The sequence below is a fragment of the Halichoerus grypus genome, chromosome 4 (genome assembly GCF_964656455.1).
Source record: "Halichoerus grypus chromosome 4, mHalGry1.hap1.1, whole genome shotgun sequence".
In the NCBI taxonomy this organism is placed as follows: domain Eukaryota; kingdom Metazoa; phylum Chordata; class Mammalia; order Carnivora; family Phocidae; genus Halichoerus; species Halichoerus grypus.
In genome coordinates this window covers 187,359,568-187,377,788 of record NC_135715.1, presented here as the reverse complement: position 1 = coordinate 187,377,788, position 18,221 = coordinate 187,359,568, and the positions used below count along the sequence as shown (strand labels likewise).

General features: G+C 50.2%; 1 protein-coding gene across 12 annotated transcripts in view; it reads left to right on the top strand.

Moving 5' to 3' along the window:
* The window catches only part of USP40 (ubiquitin specific peptidase 40), a 78,165-nt gene extending 61,683 nt beyond the window's left edge, over positions 1–16,482 (top strand). For 8 of the 12 annotated variants that reach the window (XM_078071475.1, XM_078071476.1, XM_078071474.1 and 5 more), the window contains 9 exons: positions 1,493–1,567; positions 3,652–3,778; positions 4,929–5,023; positions 6,266–6,384; positions 9,661–9,726; positions 11,358–11,568; positions 11,702–11,797; positions 13,834–13,895; positions 15,279–16,482. In XM_078071475.1, coding sequence (XP_077927601.1) covers positions 1,493–1,567; positions 3,652–3,778; positions 4,929–5,023; positions 6,266–6,384; positions 9,661–9,726; positions 11,358–11,568; positions 11,702–11,797; positions 13,834–13,895; positions 15,279–15,390 — 963 coding nt within the window. In that variant the 3' untranslated portion in view covers positions 15,391–16,482. Of the gene's footprint in view, positions 1–1,492; positions 1,568–3,651; positions 3,779–4,928; positions 5,073–5,121; positions 5,162–6,265; positions 6,385–9,660; positions 9,931–11,357; positions 11,569–11,701; positions 11,798–13,833; positions 13,896–15,278 lie in introns of those variants that run through there. The other 4 variants (XM_078071482.1, XM_078071483.1, XM_078071478.1 and 1 more) reach the window with 4 other exon arrangements.
* Positions 16,483–18,221: the final 1,739 nt, after the last annotated feature.

The window sequence follows — 18,221 nt, the reverse complement described above, 5'->3', positions numbered from 1 at the left end:
TATGTCCCTAGAAACAGTAGTTGCTCATGAGAAGGCAGAGAACTTCAGAGAACAAAAGACATTTGGAAACAATGTGAAGATACACTCTGAATTTTGAAACCTGAATATTTTCATCTCCGTTTCTCTGTAAGTTAATGATGGCAGAATTCATCTTACCAGCCAGTCACTTAGGCTCAGATCAAAACTGCATCTCTAGATCCAGCCAAACTCTCCGGGTAGCCTTAGGAACAGTATGATCACAGGATAGTTGGACTCTGGTTAACCATCTTATTACTGATCCAGATAGCGTCACACCTGCCGGTCCAAACCCGGGGGCTTAGGAGTGGTCCCAAGATGAAGCTCAGGGAGAAAGCAAGCTTAGGTACTTGCAGTCGGCTGCGCTCCCCCGAGTCCTGTTGTGCCTGCCGTCCAGTAACAGCTGGTGGCATTGAGCGTCAGCAGAAGGCTGATCTAGGCAGGAGGACTGGGCCTTCCCCCGCAACCGCTCTGCTGTCTGGGGCCCAGTGAGTCCGCGCCGAGAGGCGCCTCTGAGGCTCGGTCGGGAAGCTGACTGCCCAGAGTAAGACGCAGACCTCAGACAATCCCCAAGACATAAGGTTTGGAGGTCAGAGAGTGTGTCTAGTCGTGTGGTTTCTGCATTTTCTTCTCTTCTAATTCCCAAATTGGAATCAAACAATTCACCTAAAAGCAAACTTACTATCCTCAAAACGGGCTCCTCTTTGCAGAGATGATGCTGTTCGCCGGCCTGGTGTTTTCAGGCTGCAGCGCTGCTTCCCCTGCTCACCTGTGGTCCTTCATATTTGCTCTTGGCTTTTCCACTCCTCCCTGGCCCTTCCCACGGCTGGCCGCCCTGGCCCAGCTTTTTTCATCTTTTCTTTTTTTGGCCTCTACCTAAATTACACCCAAATGGCTTCCCCAGGTCCGGTGTTCCCCGACTTCAGTATATTGTGCATGCAGCAGCCAGACTGGTCTTTAAAAACCCCTTCTCAGAAAACTTGAGTGGCTTTTTTAAAAAGCAGCTAAAAATTCCTTTAGTTCACAGCCCTTCCATCTGTGACCACCCCTCCGATCTAGCTTCCTGTCTTGTTACTCTCCAGCTGGTACTCTGGTCTGTCTCGTCTCTTAGCTCTTCCCCTTATTCTGGACTTCACCTTAACCCTGCTCTTCTTTTCATCAGAATTCCTTCTCGTTTCGTCTAGGTTTCCATCTCCAACCCAGCCTTCAGGCTTAACTAATATTTCGTCCTCTGTGGTTCCGTCCTACTTTTCTCATCCCATCCATCTCCCTCTCTGCAGCCTTTATGATACTTCCGGTTCATACCCTGTAACTTAATACAGAATGAGATAGTGTTATGTAGTCTTAGTTTATTTCCTGTCTCCTCGATACCTGCTTTATTGTTTCTTTCTTGAAAGGGTTATAGAGGTTTAAAGAAAAGATCCAGGGGTCTTGTTTCTTCCTGTCAGAAGTCATAAAGGAATTTCTGTTTCCCCAGGACGCAACCCTGAGAGAACTTATGATATGCTCTGGAGATACTTTGCTTTTAATTGAAGGAAAACTTCCCCCTCCGGTAAGGTTTTGTTTCTGATTGACATTTTGTAAATAACAGTTAGTGCTTCCTGATGACAAAGATGATCTATTCTCCTTGTGGGGAAATACAGCCAGGCATGGAGAGTAGTGCTAGGATTTGGGGTGAGTTCTCTGATCAGACAGCTGCCATATTTTACATCTTTATAGATTTCCTTCTTATAAAATCAATTGTATATACCGTTTTATTTCCTGCTTTTCGTATTTCATTTTTAAACCTGACTGCAGAATCCAAAACCAGTCATTGTATCCAGGGTGTGACTTACCACAGTTTAATTCACATACCCCCAGTGAGAAATTTAGCTTGTTTTAAATCTTTTGTTTTTACGCATAATACTTAAATAGAAATCCTCCTCAAGATTGTTCCAAAGTCAAAATTAACAGGTCAGAGGTATGAACTTTTTAAAGACTAGATGCTAGCTCTGTGTTGCCCACATTGTTTTCCCAGAAAGCCACACCAAACCGATAGCTCTGTGAGCTGCATACGAGAACACTCATTTCACTGCTCTTAAATAAACACTGCGGATAACCACTTTTTAGGACCATTATTTATTAGGTTATTTTTAAGGTGGACACATGTAAAGATGAAAGTTTAAAAAATGACCCCAGATTCCAGCACTTAGATAACCATTGGTTTAGGATTAGGAAATTCAAAAGACATGGCAGGCTATAAAATGAAAAGAGTTTTTCCCATTTTTTTTCCTCTCCAGAGTGAGTCAGAATTAACTTACTTTCCTTTGTAAATCCTTCCAAAAAAAGTTATGCGTTTGTATGCAGAATGTAAATATGTGCATATCCTTTTTAAAGTTCACACAAAGGGGATCGTATTCTGTATGTTGTTTTACACTTGTTTTTATTCACTTCATATATCTTGAGGATCTCCCCACATCCGCACACACAGGCCTACCTTATTCTTTTGCATCACTTCATAGAATTATATTTTATTATGTGATATTTAAAATTGACTTATTAATTGGTAATATTCATAATACGAAATTTGGAGTGTATAAAAAGCTGGGCCAGGAAAAGTAAGTATCCCCCCTGCCCTTCAGCCACTCAGTGTCCTCCCTCTGTAGGCAGCCAGTTTCCACTGCGTCCTTCCAGAAGTACATACCTTGCAGTGCACGTGTATGTGTGTGTACATAGCACGTATATACGTTTGTATACGTACATATTTTTTTTTACACAGAAGATTATTTGCTAGACATCCTACGATGTACCTCGCTTTCTCATTAATATTTATCTGCGTATGCATGTTGTGTTAGTACACTTGCAGCTATTTCATTCTATTGGGTGCTGTGGAATATTCCATTGTATGGAGGCGCCATAACTTTTTCAGCCAGTCTCTTCAAGGATTTAGGTGGTTTCCAGTCTTTTGTTGATACAAATCACACTGCAAAAAATATATATATGCCATTTGGCATGTATGTATCTGTAGGATAAGTTCTAGAACTGAAACCACTTTGTCAGAAGTCCTGGCCTCCCATAATGTAACTAGTCTTCTAAAGAGGGACCTTCAGGTTGGTTCGTGGGTTTTGCCACCATAAACAGTGTGCATTTATGGTTTTGTGTGTGGGGGCTAGTAGATCAGGTTTATTTCATGTAGTTTCTGTACAGGAATCCAACTTAGAGCAATAGGTTCCTGCTTCTTTATAAAGTTCCTGTAGGAACTTTAATGAGTGAAAACTGCCACTGACTGGAGCACTGTGCCGCTGGTGCCCTGACCAGGCCTGAAATTATTTGTACAGTTTGTTCTGTCCGGTGTTTTGATATTTTGTTTAGACTTTTCATTGATTGTAGTAAGAGACTACAAACTAGTATATTTACGAAGATACTTCTAAGCAAAGAACCCTGAGTCCCAGTCATCCCAAAGACTAATTTTTATGACCTTAAATTTTTGATTGTAAAAACCATAAGCGGGTATAGTACATGGCAGTTAATACATCTAAAAGGAGAAATAATAAATTCAGGAACATTTGCTGTTATCAAGATATTTCTCTCTCTGTGAAAGTAGAAATTCAGTTAATCCGTGTACCTCACAACAGTTAGAAATGCTCCATTCTTCAGGGTTTCCTGAAGGTGCCCATCTGGTGGTACCAGCCTTGGGGGCCCACGGGTCACTGGAAGAGTCATCCGGACCAGAGGACCGGTACCCCTTCTCCAGGTGGGGTCTGGAGGGCTGCTTCCACCCAAGGTGAGAACAGAATTGTAGCAGTCGGCATGTCATAAAGAATAGAATGGCTGCTTCTACTCTGAGAGGCCGATGAAGTCTGTGTCTTAAATGTAAGGTTGAAAAATCAAAACCTATTAAAACCATAGAATGCTTCTCCCTGCCGCTCCCCCTGCTTGTGCTCTCTCTGTCAAATAAATAAATAAAATCTTTAAAAAAAAAAAAAGAAAGGAAAAAAACACAAATTAATTTCCTTCCTAACTAAATAAAGAGAATATATTTATGGTAGGACCGACTTTATATATTTTTTTCTGTTTATTATGTTTTACTTAATTAGCCTTTTTAGTGCCTTGAAGTAACATACATTTAATATTTCTTTTTACCTTTTAAACCTCAGTACTGAAATTAACATAAGTGAGTCACATTTTTATCCCTTTACTGTCAAGCTAGGGTTATCTGTGTAGAGCAATAAAATACTTCGTATTGAATTACCTGTGAAATTGGCATTAAGTTTTTTTGTTTGTTTGGGTTACATTAGACAGGCACTAATTCTAAAAATACTTTGGTGGTAGAATAATAATTACATGTACAATTGCATATAAACTTAAAAAGCAGTGTCTTTCTCCATGAAAGTAAACAGTTCATTTTTTGATAGTCCTTCTATATCACAACATCTGGGAAATAGTCTTTCATTCCTGAGTTTCCTAAAAGTATCTTCCAGGTGGTGCCAGCTCATGGTGTCCTTAAGACAGAAGAACCACTCAGGAAGAGAGCTTTTTCACTTGATTTACTTAATCTAATTTCTTAGTTATGTATTAGCAGTGTGCCTAGCAATCAACAGAGCAAAAATGAGTGAAGTTATTCTGAATTTTAAATTTGGTTACCAGTTTTTATATCTAGAATTTTAGATAAGAGAACATTTTGTTTTCACCTTTTAAAAGTAAATGTAGAAAGTCCTTCTTACTGTCAATGATTCTTTCAGTCGTAAACCTTTATTGGCCATTTACTGTGTGGCAGCCACCATCCCAAGCACTGGAGAGGCAAACAGGATAGATCCCGTTTCTTGAATGGGGCTGTGCTAAAACTGTAACACCCAAAACACGGTGTGTGTTTCAGAAATAGGAAGTAAATACAGTCCACGCTCCTTTCTGACACCTGCCTCTGTCCTCTGTAGGCGCTCCTGGTGACCTGCACGGGGAGGTTTCCCTCCGCTACTTGGGGGACCTCGAGATCTCCGAAGATGCCACCGTGGCAGAGCTGAAGTCCCAGGTCAGGCTTCTTCCTGTGGCGCACGGTAGTGGTGGCCCGGCTTCTTCCAGTGAGATATTAATAATACCTTCTTCTATTTCCTTTTCCCTCACTTGCAGTCTGTTCTGATAGGGCATGTGTTCTGTGCCACGTTCAGTGGTAAGTACCCGGCAGGCACGCCCGCATTCGGCTCACACAGCCCTGGTGCTTGTTTCTGCCACCCGTCCTGTGGCTGTCATGTGTCCCCACTCAGACGGGCATGCTGTGTGCTTTCATTTGAATTCCTCCTCGGTGACTTGCAGCTTATGTTCATTTTGATTTCTACGGGAAACATGATGTATTGACACATCCGTAAAGCATTCACTTTACCCCTTTATTTACATTGTTTTTGTATCATTGTGATCCATGTGTTAAATGTTTTCAGTTTAAAGATGTGTCCTAGGATGTGTGACAAGATACTGTATCCTTTTCTTACACATTCACGTTCCTAGCGAGAGAGAGTGTTAGGTCCAAATGGAAAGGCTGAGCTGCGTAGGACACAGAATGCTTCAGAAGCATCTTACTGTCGTCGGGGCGCACAACGCGAGTATCAGCCGTCGATATTGGATTTTCCTGTGTGTGCACAGCGTTTGAAATAACCTTCCTCGAAAGAAGCAAATGGTTGCCATGAGACAATGGCAATAAAAAAAACATTTTTTTTTGTATTGGCTTGAGAAATACAAAATTGCTGTTTTCAGATAAAAAATGAATATTGGCCATTTTATATATTACAACCTTAATCTATAAATAGCTACCTGCCCTGCACACCGAGTGCAGAAGTGTAGGCACAGCAGTCGCATCCAAAGATTCCGGAACATTTCAAATGGAAGTTCTTTCACTGACAGAGCCAACTTTGAAGAACTATACTAGCACTAAAGAAAGTGGAGGGTGAACCCCCGTTTTTCGTTAGAGCTCTTGCGAGTTATACTCACATAGAAATTAATTTCTAAGTTTCACTTTCTGAAATAGGATTTAAAAGGAGCTTTTGGCTCATTGGGAAATCCACTTATCCCTCAAGCTGGCTTCCCCAGAGAGGAAGACAGAAGTGACTGGATGGATTTCATTTAAGAGACAGCCCTGGGATGTTTTTTTAATAGAGTTTATCATTCCTCGAGGCACTCCTCCCTCCGACGTCCCTGTGTAGTGCTTCATGACTTCCTAAAGCAGTGTGTGTGTTCGGAGCGCTTCTTAAACCATTGGAGAAATGTCTTGTTTCCTTTCTAGGCCATGACCTTGTCCTCCTCCTCGGAGTTCGTCATCCCCTCCCCAGCCTTCCTCAGAGCCTGGACCGTGGAGAGCCAGCGCCCCGGCAGGCTTTTACGAACCAACCGGCAGCAGCTCAAGTAGGTTCCTCACGGGAAGCGCCGTCTTTCCTCCGCCGCGAGGGTCCGGCGGGGGGGAGTCGGGCGGCCTGCTGTCGGCTGGATGACTCTTGCAGTCACACACTCTGGGGCTTTCATTTTCCATATTAAGCATAAATGTAGCTCCATGTATTTTTACTATGCTTCAGATACCATGAACGAAATGTTGAGTTTTTCAGCTTTATTGGGATATAATTGACGTACAGCGCTGCGTATGTTTAAAATGATTGCCGCCGTGGTGCTAGCCAGCCCCTGGGTAGCGTCACGTAATTACCGTTCCTTTGTTGTCATAAGAACATTCAAGATCTGGGGCGCCTGGGTGGCTCAGTCGTTAAACGTCTGCCTTCGGCTCAGGTCATGATCCCAGGGTCCTGGGATCGAGCCCCGCATCGGGCTCCCTGCTCCGCGGGAAGCCTGCTTCTCCCTCTCCCTCTCCCCCTGCTTGTGATCCTGCTCTCACTGTGTCTCTCTCTGTCAAATAAATAAATAAAATCTTAAAAAAAAAAAAAAAAAGAATAAAATTAAAAAAAAAAAAAAAAAGAACATTCAAGATCTACTCTCCGAACAACTTTCCAATCTGTAACACGGTGTTGTTAACTGTAAGCACCATGCTGGACATGAGAGGCTCTGAACTTACTTACTTCTCTTGTAACTGGAAGTCTGGCCTCTCTGACCAGCATCTCCTTTCCCCCACCTCACAGCTCCTAGAAACCGCCATGTACTCTGTTTCTATGAGTTTGGCCTTTTTAGATTGCACATGTATGTGAGACCATACAGGATTGGTCCTTCTCTGTCACACTTCACTATTAGTCTAATGCCCTCAAGGTCATCCATGTTGTCACAAATGACAGGATGTCTCCCTTTCTCGTGGCTGAGTGATACTCCCCCACCTGCCTGACCATCCATCCATCCATCCATCGACGGACGGCGCTTGGGTTGTTTCCATGTCTTGGCTGTTGTGAACAGTGCTGCTATGAACATGGGAGCGCAGATAGCTCTTTTGAAATTGTTTTCATTTCCTTCGGATACAAACCCAGAAGTGCTAGGTCATATGGGTAGTTCTATTTTTAAATTTTTGAGGAGCCTCCAAAAAATTGGCTTCACCAATTCACATTCCTACCAGCAGTGCACAAGGGTTCCCCTTTCCTCCATGTCCCTGCCAACATTGATCTCGTCTTTTTGGTGCTAACCATTCTGACAAGGGGGAGGAGGTCTCTCACTGTGCTTGTGATTTGCACTTCTTTGATGATGAGTGACGGTCATGTACCTGGGGGCCATCTGTAGATCTTCTTTGGAAAAGTGTCAGTTCCTCTGCCCACTTTTTAATGGTACTGTTTGGGGTTTTTTTGCTCTTGAGCTGCATGGGTTCTTTATTAATCCTCTATCACATGATTTGCAGATTTCTTCACCCATCTCATAGGTTGCTTTTTCATTTTGTTGATGGTTTCCTTTGCCGTGCAAAAGCTTTTTAATTTGATGCGGTCCCACTTGCTTATTTTTCCTTTTCTTGTCTTTCCGTTTGGTATCAACTCCAAAAAATCATTGCCAGGGCCAGTGTCAAGGAGCTTACCTCCTGTGTTTTCTTCTAGGCGTTTCATGGTTTGGGGCCTTACAGTCTAGTCTTTAATCCGTTTGAGCTGATTTTTGGGTATGGCGTAAACTAGCAGTCCAGCTTCCTTCTGTCCCATGTGGCTGACCAGTTTTCCAGCACCATCTACTGAAGAGACTGAGACTGTCTGTTCCCCGTTGTGTGCTCTTGGCTCCTTTGTTGTAAATTCATCGGCCATATGTGCATGGGTTTATTTTTGAGCTCTCTGTTCTTTTTATTGATCTTTGTGTCTACTTTTACGCCAATACCATACTGTGTTGATTAGTCTGAAATCAAGAAGAGTGATGCCTCCAGCTTTGTTCTACTTTCTCAAGATTGCTTTGGCTCTTTGGGATCTTTTGTGGTTCCAAACAAACCAATACAATAGGATTGGTTTCCTATTTCAGTGAAAAATGCCATTGAAATTTTGATAAAGATCGCATTGAATCTGGAGATCACTCTGGGTGATGTGGACATTTTAATAATATTCCAATTCATGAACATGGACTACCTTTCCATTTCTTTGTGTCTTCAGTTTCTTTCATCAATGTCTTACAGCATGTAGATCTTTCACCTCCTGGGTTAAATTTATTTCTGCATATTTTATTCTTTTTGATGTGCTTGTAAATAGGACTGTTTTCTTAATTTGTCTTCCTCATAGTTCACTGTTAGTGTATAAAATATTAAGTGATTTTTGTATCTTGATTTTGTATCTTGCAACTTCACTGAATTTATTTAGTTCTTTGGTGTTTAGGGTTTTCTACATGGAATATCATGTCATCTGTAAGTAGAGGCAGTTTTACTTTTTCCTTTATAATTTGATGGCTTTTATTTCTTTTCCTTGTCGAATTGCTCTGGGTAGGACTTCAGTAGCGCGTTAAGAGTGGCGAGAGTGGGCACCCCTGCCTTCTCCCTGCGGTGGGGACAGGCGTGCAGACTTGCAGCGCTCAGTGGGTTAGCTGCCGGTATCTGGCCTTTATTGTGTCCAGTTAGGTTTCTTCTCTACCCGGTTTGTTCAGTGTAGTTATCATGAGAGGATGTAGAATTTTGTCAAATGCTTTTCCTTCATCTGTTGAGATGATGATTTGATTTTTTTTTTTAATCCTTCACTTTGTTACTGTATCACAGTGATTGACTTGCAGACATTGAATCACCCTTGAGTCCCTGGAATAAATCCTACTTGATCGTGATGTAGGAGTTGGATTTGGTTTGCGAATATTTTGTTGAGTGTTTTTCCATCTGTACTCAGTGGGGATATTGGTCTGTAACTTTTCTTGTAGTACCCTTGTCTGGTTTTGGTATCAGGATAACCCTGGCCTTGTGATGGCTTCTGTTTTCTGGAAGAGCTGGGAAGGATTGGTATTAATTCTTGAAATGTTTGTTAGAATTCACCAGTGAAACCATCTGGTCCTGGACTTCTCTTTGTTGGGAGGTATTTGATTACTTACTCGGTTCCCTTACTAGTAATTAGTCTGTTCAGATTTTCTATTTATGACTTAGTGCGTTCCAAGATCTATCCATTTCACCCAGCTTGTCAGCATCTACTTGTTCATAGTAGTCTCTCAGATTTTGAGTGTTCTGCTTAAAAAAGAAAGCTTGGTATTTTTCCCAAAAAATCTAAAAAATTAAATATATCACTCAGTATTATTTTGTTTCATTTCTTTTATCAGGGAATACAGACTGGGACGGAAAACTGAGATCTGCTTAGAGCTCCTTCAGAAAGAAGAAAATTTGGGGTAAGTCATCCACTTCTGTGTCCTTGTCTTATCATGGTGGGTAGTTTCTTGAAAAACTTAACAGTGTGCTCGGTAGTAAAGGGTTCGTCCCCACTGCCTGAGCCGCACGGCAACTTAAACCAGACTGTGTTCTACAAATGCGTTTGTGCGTCTGGCATCTGGAAGTTGGAGCTCATCTTTCCATGAAAACCGTGAGTCACAAATGCATATTGAATCCATAATGATCTCAGAGTGTAAGCAGGATGCTCCTTCCCAGCCCTTGTCTGTGCCCCGAGACAGTCTGTTGTCAGCACCTGTCACCGCCCCCTTACCCTGCTTCTCATCGTCACACCACCTGACATAGGAGCTAGCCGTGTGTGACTTGTCTCCCACTACTGGGATGTAAGGTCTGCGCTCACTGCTCTGTCCCCAGTACCTGTGTCGTAGTCAAACCTTCCTATTTCTTTTTTCATTATACGAATATCTTGTATAAGACCTTCTGTCAGCATCACCACACAGTAAGGTTGCGTCTACCTGATGGGACGGAAATGCCATTCCTGCTGCTGTGTAGGAACCAGGAGCTCCCCTTCAGCCACGTCGAACCTTCACTTAACCCCACTGCTTTTATAAAAGTGCGTTCTCACAGGAAACTGTATTACCAGGAATTGTTTCCTGGAGGGGGATTTCTGGATCAAACTGGTATGGACATTTTAAACTTCTTAAAACTGTTCAGTTCCTTTCCAGGTAAGTTATTCCAGTTTATGTTCGCACAAGCAGTGTTCCTGAGTATTACTTCACCCTCAGACCAACACTGAATATTTTCATTGTTTAATTGTTTGCTAAATTGATCAATGAGGAAATGGTTATGTTGTCTCATTTGCTTCGGTGCTTTGATTGCTAGCAAGAGCGGGCATTTTTCTCAAAAGCTTATCATTTATAAGCCATTTGCATTTTTTGTAAAGGGGTCTCAGAAAAGTCGAATTTGTGCGAGCTTTCTGAAACAATGACATTGACCCTTCGTCCCGTTCTTGTAAGCGGTGTCCCTTTGAAGACCGTGCAGGGCACTTGTTTGGCCCCCTCCCCAGCGGCTCCGTGTCCTTGCCCTGCCTCCGGAGCGTTCTCCCCTCCTGGGGAGACTCTGCCGCTCCCGCCCAGCCAGGCCTGCTCTCTCCCTGGGGCCGTTTCCTCCAGTGGTTCCTTTTCTCCCATCGGTGTCACCCTCTCTTTTGGTAAAAGCACCCCTGTAACCAAAATATAACTGAAATCCAGCATGTAAAATCGCACACGGTCTCAGCAGCCTAGACGCACATACATGCTTTCCCTTCTCCCTCCCCACCTTCCGGCCGGCGCCTCCTGTCCTGTACCCGGCTCCATACATCTGACTTTCTGCCGGGCCCCCCCTTCCAGCACTGAGCCCTCGCTTGCTTCTCCCTGGCCAGCCCGCCGCAGCTAACGGAGCTTTTGGTTCTGAAAGCAGCCTCTCCTGGGGCGCGGCTGCGGGTCAGGGCAGAAGGAAAGCAAAGTAGAGAAGAGGGTTAGCGGGTCTGGGGACAAATCTGTCCTTCTAAAAACCAGAAGAGTCGAGGGGAACCTTCGCCCATCATGCTCCTCCATGGTTACTGCGAACTTACTCTGTTTGTTTCCCGGCGCAGCCCCCAGGACGTGGTGCTGAGGACGCAGATGCGCCTCCCCGGCGAGAGGGCCTACGCCCCGTGCGTGGACCTGGTGTGGGACACGGCCCGAGGCTGGACGGCTGGCTCCCTGAGGCAGCGAGTCGCCCACTTCTGCTCTCTTCCCGTGGAGAAAATTGAAATTGCCAAGTACTTCCCCGAAAAGTTTGAGTGGCTTCCGATATCGAGCTGGGTAAAGTTGCAGGCTTTCTCCGGGACACTGGGCCTTCCTGGCGTAGTGAATGGGTTAAGGGCCATTTTTCACACATAGGGAACTTAGTAAGAATGTGAGTTTTCTTTATTCAAGATGCTTGATTTTTCTATAGAACCAGCAACTTACCAAGAGGAAAAAGAAGAAAAAGCAAGATAATTTGCAGGGGGCGCCTTATTACTTGAAAGACGGAGACACAATTGGTATTAAGGTAAGTTATTTAACAGCAAATTTACCACTTCAGTAAAACACCAGGATCAGTGACTTTACAGAGAAGTTGTATCAAATCTTCAGGGCTCAGATAATCCTGTCTTCCGTACCTTGTTTCAGAGAACGGAAAACAAGAGGGAAAGCCAGACCACTCATTTCATGAGGCCAGTAGAACCCCAGGATCAAAACCTTAATCTTGGGTGGGACTTGCATGAAAATGCTTTTGAAGTTTTATCCCAAAGTGCATTGCTGTAGGTTTGGGGTAGGTCCTTGCATCAGGGTAAGACATTGCCTTCCCTGCCTAGTTTGCTCTTAAGTTCTTTTTTTTTCTTTTCCCAATCCTGAGTGAGCACTTGCCATATAAAATTCCCGCTCTTTCTGCACCTGTTGGGTGAGCTCTCTGGCTGTCCGTCTTTAGTGTGGTGTCTGTTACGTAAGGTGACAGAGCCGTCCTTGCCTGCCGTGGGCAAGCCTACTTTGTCACATAGTGATATTTGTATATTAAGAATAAGTTTAATCCTTGATTTAAGGATTAAATTGCTGATCGATATTTTCACCCCAAGGAGTAAGCATCCCCTTCACCCTCACTTCACTGTGCTAAACAGGGTGGCGTGAGCCTCCTGCCCCCAAAGAAAGTAAATAAACATTGAGAGAGAAACAGAGGAGATTCTCCGAGGAAAGCATAAAGCCGTCCTCTGTGCAGGAGACCGTACGGACAGCCCGGCACCGGTGTCCCCGTGCCCGTAAAACCCAGGGTGCTCCGCGGCCGGGCGCTCAGCCGGGGGTGGACGGGGGGGGACGGGGGGCTTCTCTGAAGCACCGGCCGTGACGGCGTCAGCTGGAAGGAACAGTGACCCTCGGGGAGGGGCGGGTACAGCCAGTGCGCTGAGCTCCGTGAGAGCGTGGGGACAGCGCGTGACGGAGGGTTGAAAGTGGTCACAGCGGGGTCCCTCACCGCGGACCTAAAGCCTGTGACGTGCTGAGCGTCACGGAGGGTCACGCTCCCGGGCAGTCGTCAAGGCCACGGGAGGACGGGAACGAGTGCTCACCCCCGCGGAATGGCAGAAGGCCAGCGGCTGAACCTGTGGGTTTTCCTTGGAAAATGAAGCAAATAGGGTCAGAGCTTAATACTGTTAACAGCTAACTTCCCTGAGCGTTTCTGTCCTGTCGGAGCACCACGCGCACCCGTACGCGCAGCTCCGTCGGACGCCAGGACCACGCTGGGAGGAGCGGCCGTCTCGGGATGAGGAGGTGACGTGCTGGCGCGGCTGGACCCCCGGGCCCCACGCCTGCGCCACTCTGAGGCCCCGGGTGTCTGTCCCGTTGCCTCTGCGTTCTTACTTCGTAGCGTCCGACGCTTTTTAGAAAGCACGGCACACACAGCCGCTGGACTACAAACACACGCCCCTCTGACTGGAACACAGGTCCGCACGGGTGTTACGTCCCCCCCGGGAGCCCCGTGTGGACGCACAAGACCCTCCTGCGCCTCCGCGGGAGCCGGTCGCCTCTCCCAGAGGCACACGGGGGAGGTGATGAGTAGCCAGGAAGCCTAAACCCACAGGGGCGGCCGGCCTGGGGCCTTCCGGGGGCACCGCTGGCTGAGGCAGGCCTGGGGGCGGCCCGCGTTGATGGGGAGTGACATCGTGTATGAGACCGACTGCGAGCCCCTCAGGGGACCGTGCGGGCGGCCTGCATTTGCAAAGTCCCGTGGTGACAACGGCCGGGGAGGCCAGGGGGTGAGCAGCCCAGGCTCACGGGGTAGCTGTGGACACGGTGACAGTGCTCCGCCGGGGGTGGCCCCGTGCCGGCTCTCCATGTGGCCTTGGTGGCCGGAGGCAGAGATCCGAGGGCTGGCAGAACATTCCGGTGCCGGCTCTTCGTGCCCCCTGCTGAGCTGGTTCCCGGCACTGGGCTGATGGGTGTCGGTTGTTTAGGTGAATTCGGACAGCCTCAGGATGAGGTCTTTTTTACGTGTATCTTAAATGTAGACTGAAAGGATGTCTGAAAACACTGTTCATTCGTTGTTTTGAAATGTAGAATCTCCTGGTTGAGGATGACGAAGATTTCAGTACAGTCGCAGATGACCTGGGAAAGAAAAGGTACTGTCCTGGCTCTCACGCACGCAGCTGCTTCTGGAAGCCCCCGGGGCGCCCTTGAACGCCGCTCGGAGCGCTGCTTTCCAGACGCCCTGGAAAGAAATGCAGCGTGGGGGGATTCGGTCACCCCCTAACCGGGCTTTCTGGGAACCTAGACAGGACACGGGGTGACCGCTCACTGTGAGGAAGCCCCCCGACCCCAGTCTCGGGAGCTTCCTTCCTGCCCTCCCAGCCCCTCACCACCTGCTGGGTCTTCTTCGGCCCCAGCGCCCTCCGCTGTCCGTCACCTGAATGAATGAGCACTCGCGATCACTCGTGCCCCAGCCGCTCCCTCCTCTGCCCGCCCGCCCGCCCCCCTCTGTCCAGCCGGGGGTCCTCCACAGGCACGCCCAGCCCACGGCCCGTCCTTCGGCTCCCTCCTCACTCTGCCTGCGGGGACTCCCTCCTTCCTCTTCGGCACATAGCCCAGCCCTCTCCCCTGGCTGCGGGCCACATCCACCTGCCAGAATCTGCCAGAACATTCCACCTCTATCAGTCCTTCGAACTCCACGTGCCTGGACCTGGCTCTCACCCCTGTATCCACGTATCCCCCCACCGCAGGCCACACCAGGGGTGCCCCTGTCCTCCTTACCTGCTCCCCGCCTCCAGTCTCCTGAAATCTTAGTCCTCAGTCAGCTTCTGGTGGGGGGGGGTCCTCTCCCCTGAGTTACTGCAGTAGCCCCTGGTGTGCGCACCTGCCGGACCTCGCCCTTCCTCGCCCCTCCTCGCCCCTCCACTGCCTCAGTCCAGCGGGGCCACAGGAAAGGGCCCGAGGAAGAGCGGGCCAAGGGGGAAGGAGGGTCACTCGGGCGAGCACAGCCCTAAGTAGCCAGTCATGGGGCTGGACGTTTCGTGTGTGTGCGTGTGTGTGTGTACGTTCTGTTTTGATTCAAAAGGTACGTGGCGCCCGGGTGGCTGTCGGTTAAGCATCCGACTCTTGGCTTTGGCTCAGGTCCTGATCTCAGGGTCGTGGGATCGAGCCCCGCGTCGGGCTCAGCGGGCAGCCTGCTGGAGATTCTCCCTCTGTTCCCCCCCCTCACTCTCTCAAAAAAATAAGAGGTGAAGGTATGCTCTGCTGTGAGACCTTTTCACCTAGCAGGTCGGAAAGGACCCCAAGTCTGACCCGCCGTGTGGACAGGGTGCAGGAACCCACTCCTGACTCGGGGTGGCCGGGGGGCAGGGTGTAAATTGAGGTCTTCCGACTGAACAGTCTGGAAATACCTGTCAGCTGCAAACACATCCCTGTGGCCTGTTCTAACTTGACGGGAGTCCCTCCAAAGCCCTGGACCAGGTGAGGCCCGCGGTGGCCAGGGCTGAGTCGGTGACCCCCTCTTGTGTCTCCCACAGCCAGGAAGCCCTTCGTGTGCAGAGCAGTGACCTTTTCTCCAGTGCCAGGACGCCCGGCCGGCCCCGTGCCCCAGAAGCTTCTCTCTCCATCCACGTGGGGAGTTTCAGATAGCGCGGGGGCGGGGGGCGTGCGGGCGGGCCTGGCGGTTCTCTGCCTTCTGCAGACACGGGCTCCGAGTGCTGCCCTTCGTCACCAGCAGGGGCCTTCCCGCCTCAGGCCAGCCGAGTGCACGTTATCCGGGGGCTGACCCCGACCCCGGCCGCCGCTCCTAGAAGAAAACTCGCTAGTTTCGCATTAACCGCGGGCACGGATTAAATGGCACAGGCTGGGCCCGGCCCCGTCTGCCGCGTGAAGCCCCACGTCGCACCTTCCGTGCCTTACCTTACCCTGTTCTCGGGAGGCCTGGGGGCCCGAGCGGACGGCGCCCGGCGGGCGGGTAGTTTCCGGCCCCTCGGCGCGCCAGGCCCCGCGGCCTGAGTGAGAACGGACCCTGAAGCCCCCGCCGCCTTTCCCGCTAAAGGAAGGGGACGCACGGCTCGGCGCGTCCTCAGCTGCAGCTGGTGGCCGTGACCGGGACGTTCTGGCCGCCTGCACACGCCGCCCCTCTCGGTGCCTGGAGGCCCACTGGTGGCGGACGAGCCGGCGTGGCCTGAGTCGCCTCCGCGCCGAAGACAAGACGTACACCGGGACGGTGTTCCCCCCGAAGCACGGCCGCACCTGTTCCCGGGCCGGCCGACGGCGCCGGGGGGCTCAGGGCCTCAGACTCCGGCCGGGCCGCAAGCAGGGCTCCGGGGGGGAGCTCTTCGCTCTCCCAGGCCAGCTGAGGCTTCCGAGCCGGCCCGACGGCCGTGCCCCGGCGGGCGAGGTGCGCGTGGTGGCGCCCCGGGTTGAGGGGCCGCGGGGGCCGGGGGGCCTTTACTCTGACCGAAGCCCCTCGGTCTGCCCCTTCGTCTCACGGAGGCCAAGTCGGGAAGTGCTCGCCGGAGGCCGCATCTCCACGGGCCCCGCCGGGAGCCCCGGGCGGGCGGCTCTGCGCTCCTGGGCTGTGGGCAGGGGGTGGGGCTCGGGGGGCCGTAAGAGTTGGTTACACCTTGGTTTTTCGGGTCGTGGTCTCCCCGTTTCTGCGCCAACTGTTGCATGTTCTCCTTGGCTTCCCCCCCCAAGTGCACTTCAGATGCTAAATAAACGTTTATTCTTTAGAAATACCGTATTGGCGCTGCTTCAGAAATAACAAGTATGTTTGGGTTCAAATTGAGACTCGAGGGGAAGCTGTAGCGGAAGACGTGGGAAGCGATCGGGCTTTCTGTTCCTTCTAGGGAAGCAGTGGCGGGGTAGTTCGTTACCGAAAACCTTTCCATTAAGACATTTTTCTGGCAAAAAAAGGGGGGGAGCACAAGAATTTCCGGATGATCAAACACCACGGGTCCGCAGATGCCCGTGTCTCTCCGGAAGGCACTCGGCCTGAAGGACCAGAGCGGACGCCCCCGCCCTGCGCGCCCCGCTCCTCCCGGTCTGGGCCCCGCCGCACGCCGCGCAAAGCCCGGTCAGCGAGAGACCCCAGATTCACTGTGGGGGTGTTTACTCCCCCCCGAGGCGCCGGCAAGCAAGGAGAGCCCTACACAGAGGAAGAGAGACTTCTGGCCCCCTGCGGTTGCCCCACTGCCCTCTGTCCCACCCCCCCCGCCCCGCACCCCTGCGGGGGCAGCCACTCCCACGGGTGCCCTGTGTCACTCGCCGCAGAGTGTAATGGCCAGGACCATCACTTCCAGGTGCCTAAACTCCCCTCGGGCCCCTCAAGCGCCCACAAGCAGAGCTGCTCTCAGGCCCACGGGGGGCTGTCGCCCGCGGGCCCCGTGCACCGGAGCTGGGAGGGGGCGGGGGGTGGTCGCCCGGAGGGAGCGCGGTGGCCCCAGGTCCTGCACCCTGGCTGCCCAGCCCCCGCCGGGCTCCTCCCGTCCGGACGTTTCAAAGAGGACAGCACCCACCGTAATTCCGGCAGCTGTTCTACCTACAGCCTGACCACCCTCGTGTCCCCAGCTCAGGTCTGAGGCCTCCGGGCCACACTGCTCTGGGTCGGGTCCAGCGGACGTCCGTCCTCACAGTTCGGCAAGCAGCGCCTGAAAGACGGGTCAATCAGACTCGGAACCAGCGTACAAAGTGCATGAGGAGGACCGCGACAAAACCTCTCCTGGAGAACGAGCGCACAGGGGCCGCGGTCAGGACCCACGCAGCCAGACCGCGACCCCCGGGCTCCCGGTCCTGCCCCAGAGGCAAACCCTCGCTTACCCCTCAGGTCACCCTGCCGCCCTCCAGAGGGTCTCGATGTCTGGTGTCCCGGCGTGGGCGTTGAGAGGACTCCCCTTTGGGGTAGCACCCCTTGGACTCTGTCTTCCTGAGTGTGCACGTCCTGGAGGCCTGGGATGGATGACCCTAGGGGCTGAGTGACCAGCGTGGGACCTGGCGACACGATTTCTGGGAGTGCTCAGGAAGCTCGTGGTTGATCTGTTTCCATCAACAGCGTGAGCAATAAAGCCTTTAACTGCCAGCCAGCTGGCTTTCTTCTACGTGTTCTGCAAACCTGGGTTGCTTTTGCCGTGCCCTTCCTCCTGCTCCACACAGATGCACGTTCTAAGGTCAGGACCTCGGGCTGAGCTGATGGGTTCAGAGCTGCCACCCCTGGTGTGAGCGGCTCCTCGGGCCAGGCCCACGCTGGTGCTCTCAGACCACAGCTTCAGGGAGGCCTCCGCGCACCACAAACACCTGCCCCGCGTGTGCACCCGTCTGCCCCGAAGTTTTCTTTGTACCGGTTCACCCATCCCCTTAGGGTCCTGGCCCCTTTCTTTGGCCTCACACCTGAATAATAGGTATAACGGGTGTCTCCACATGCTCTCACTCGGGCCTTCCCAAGTACAAGATCTTTGTGGAAGGACTGCTATAGGGAT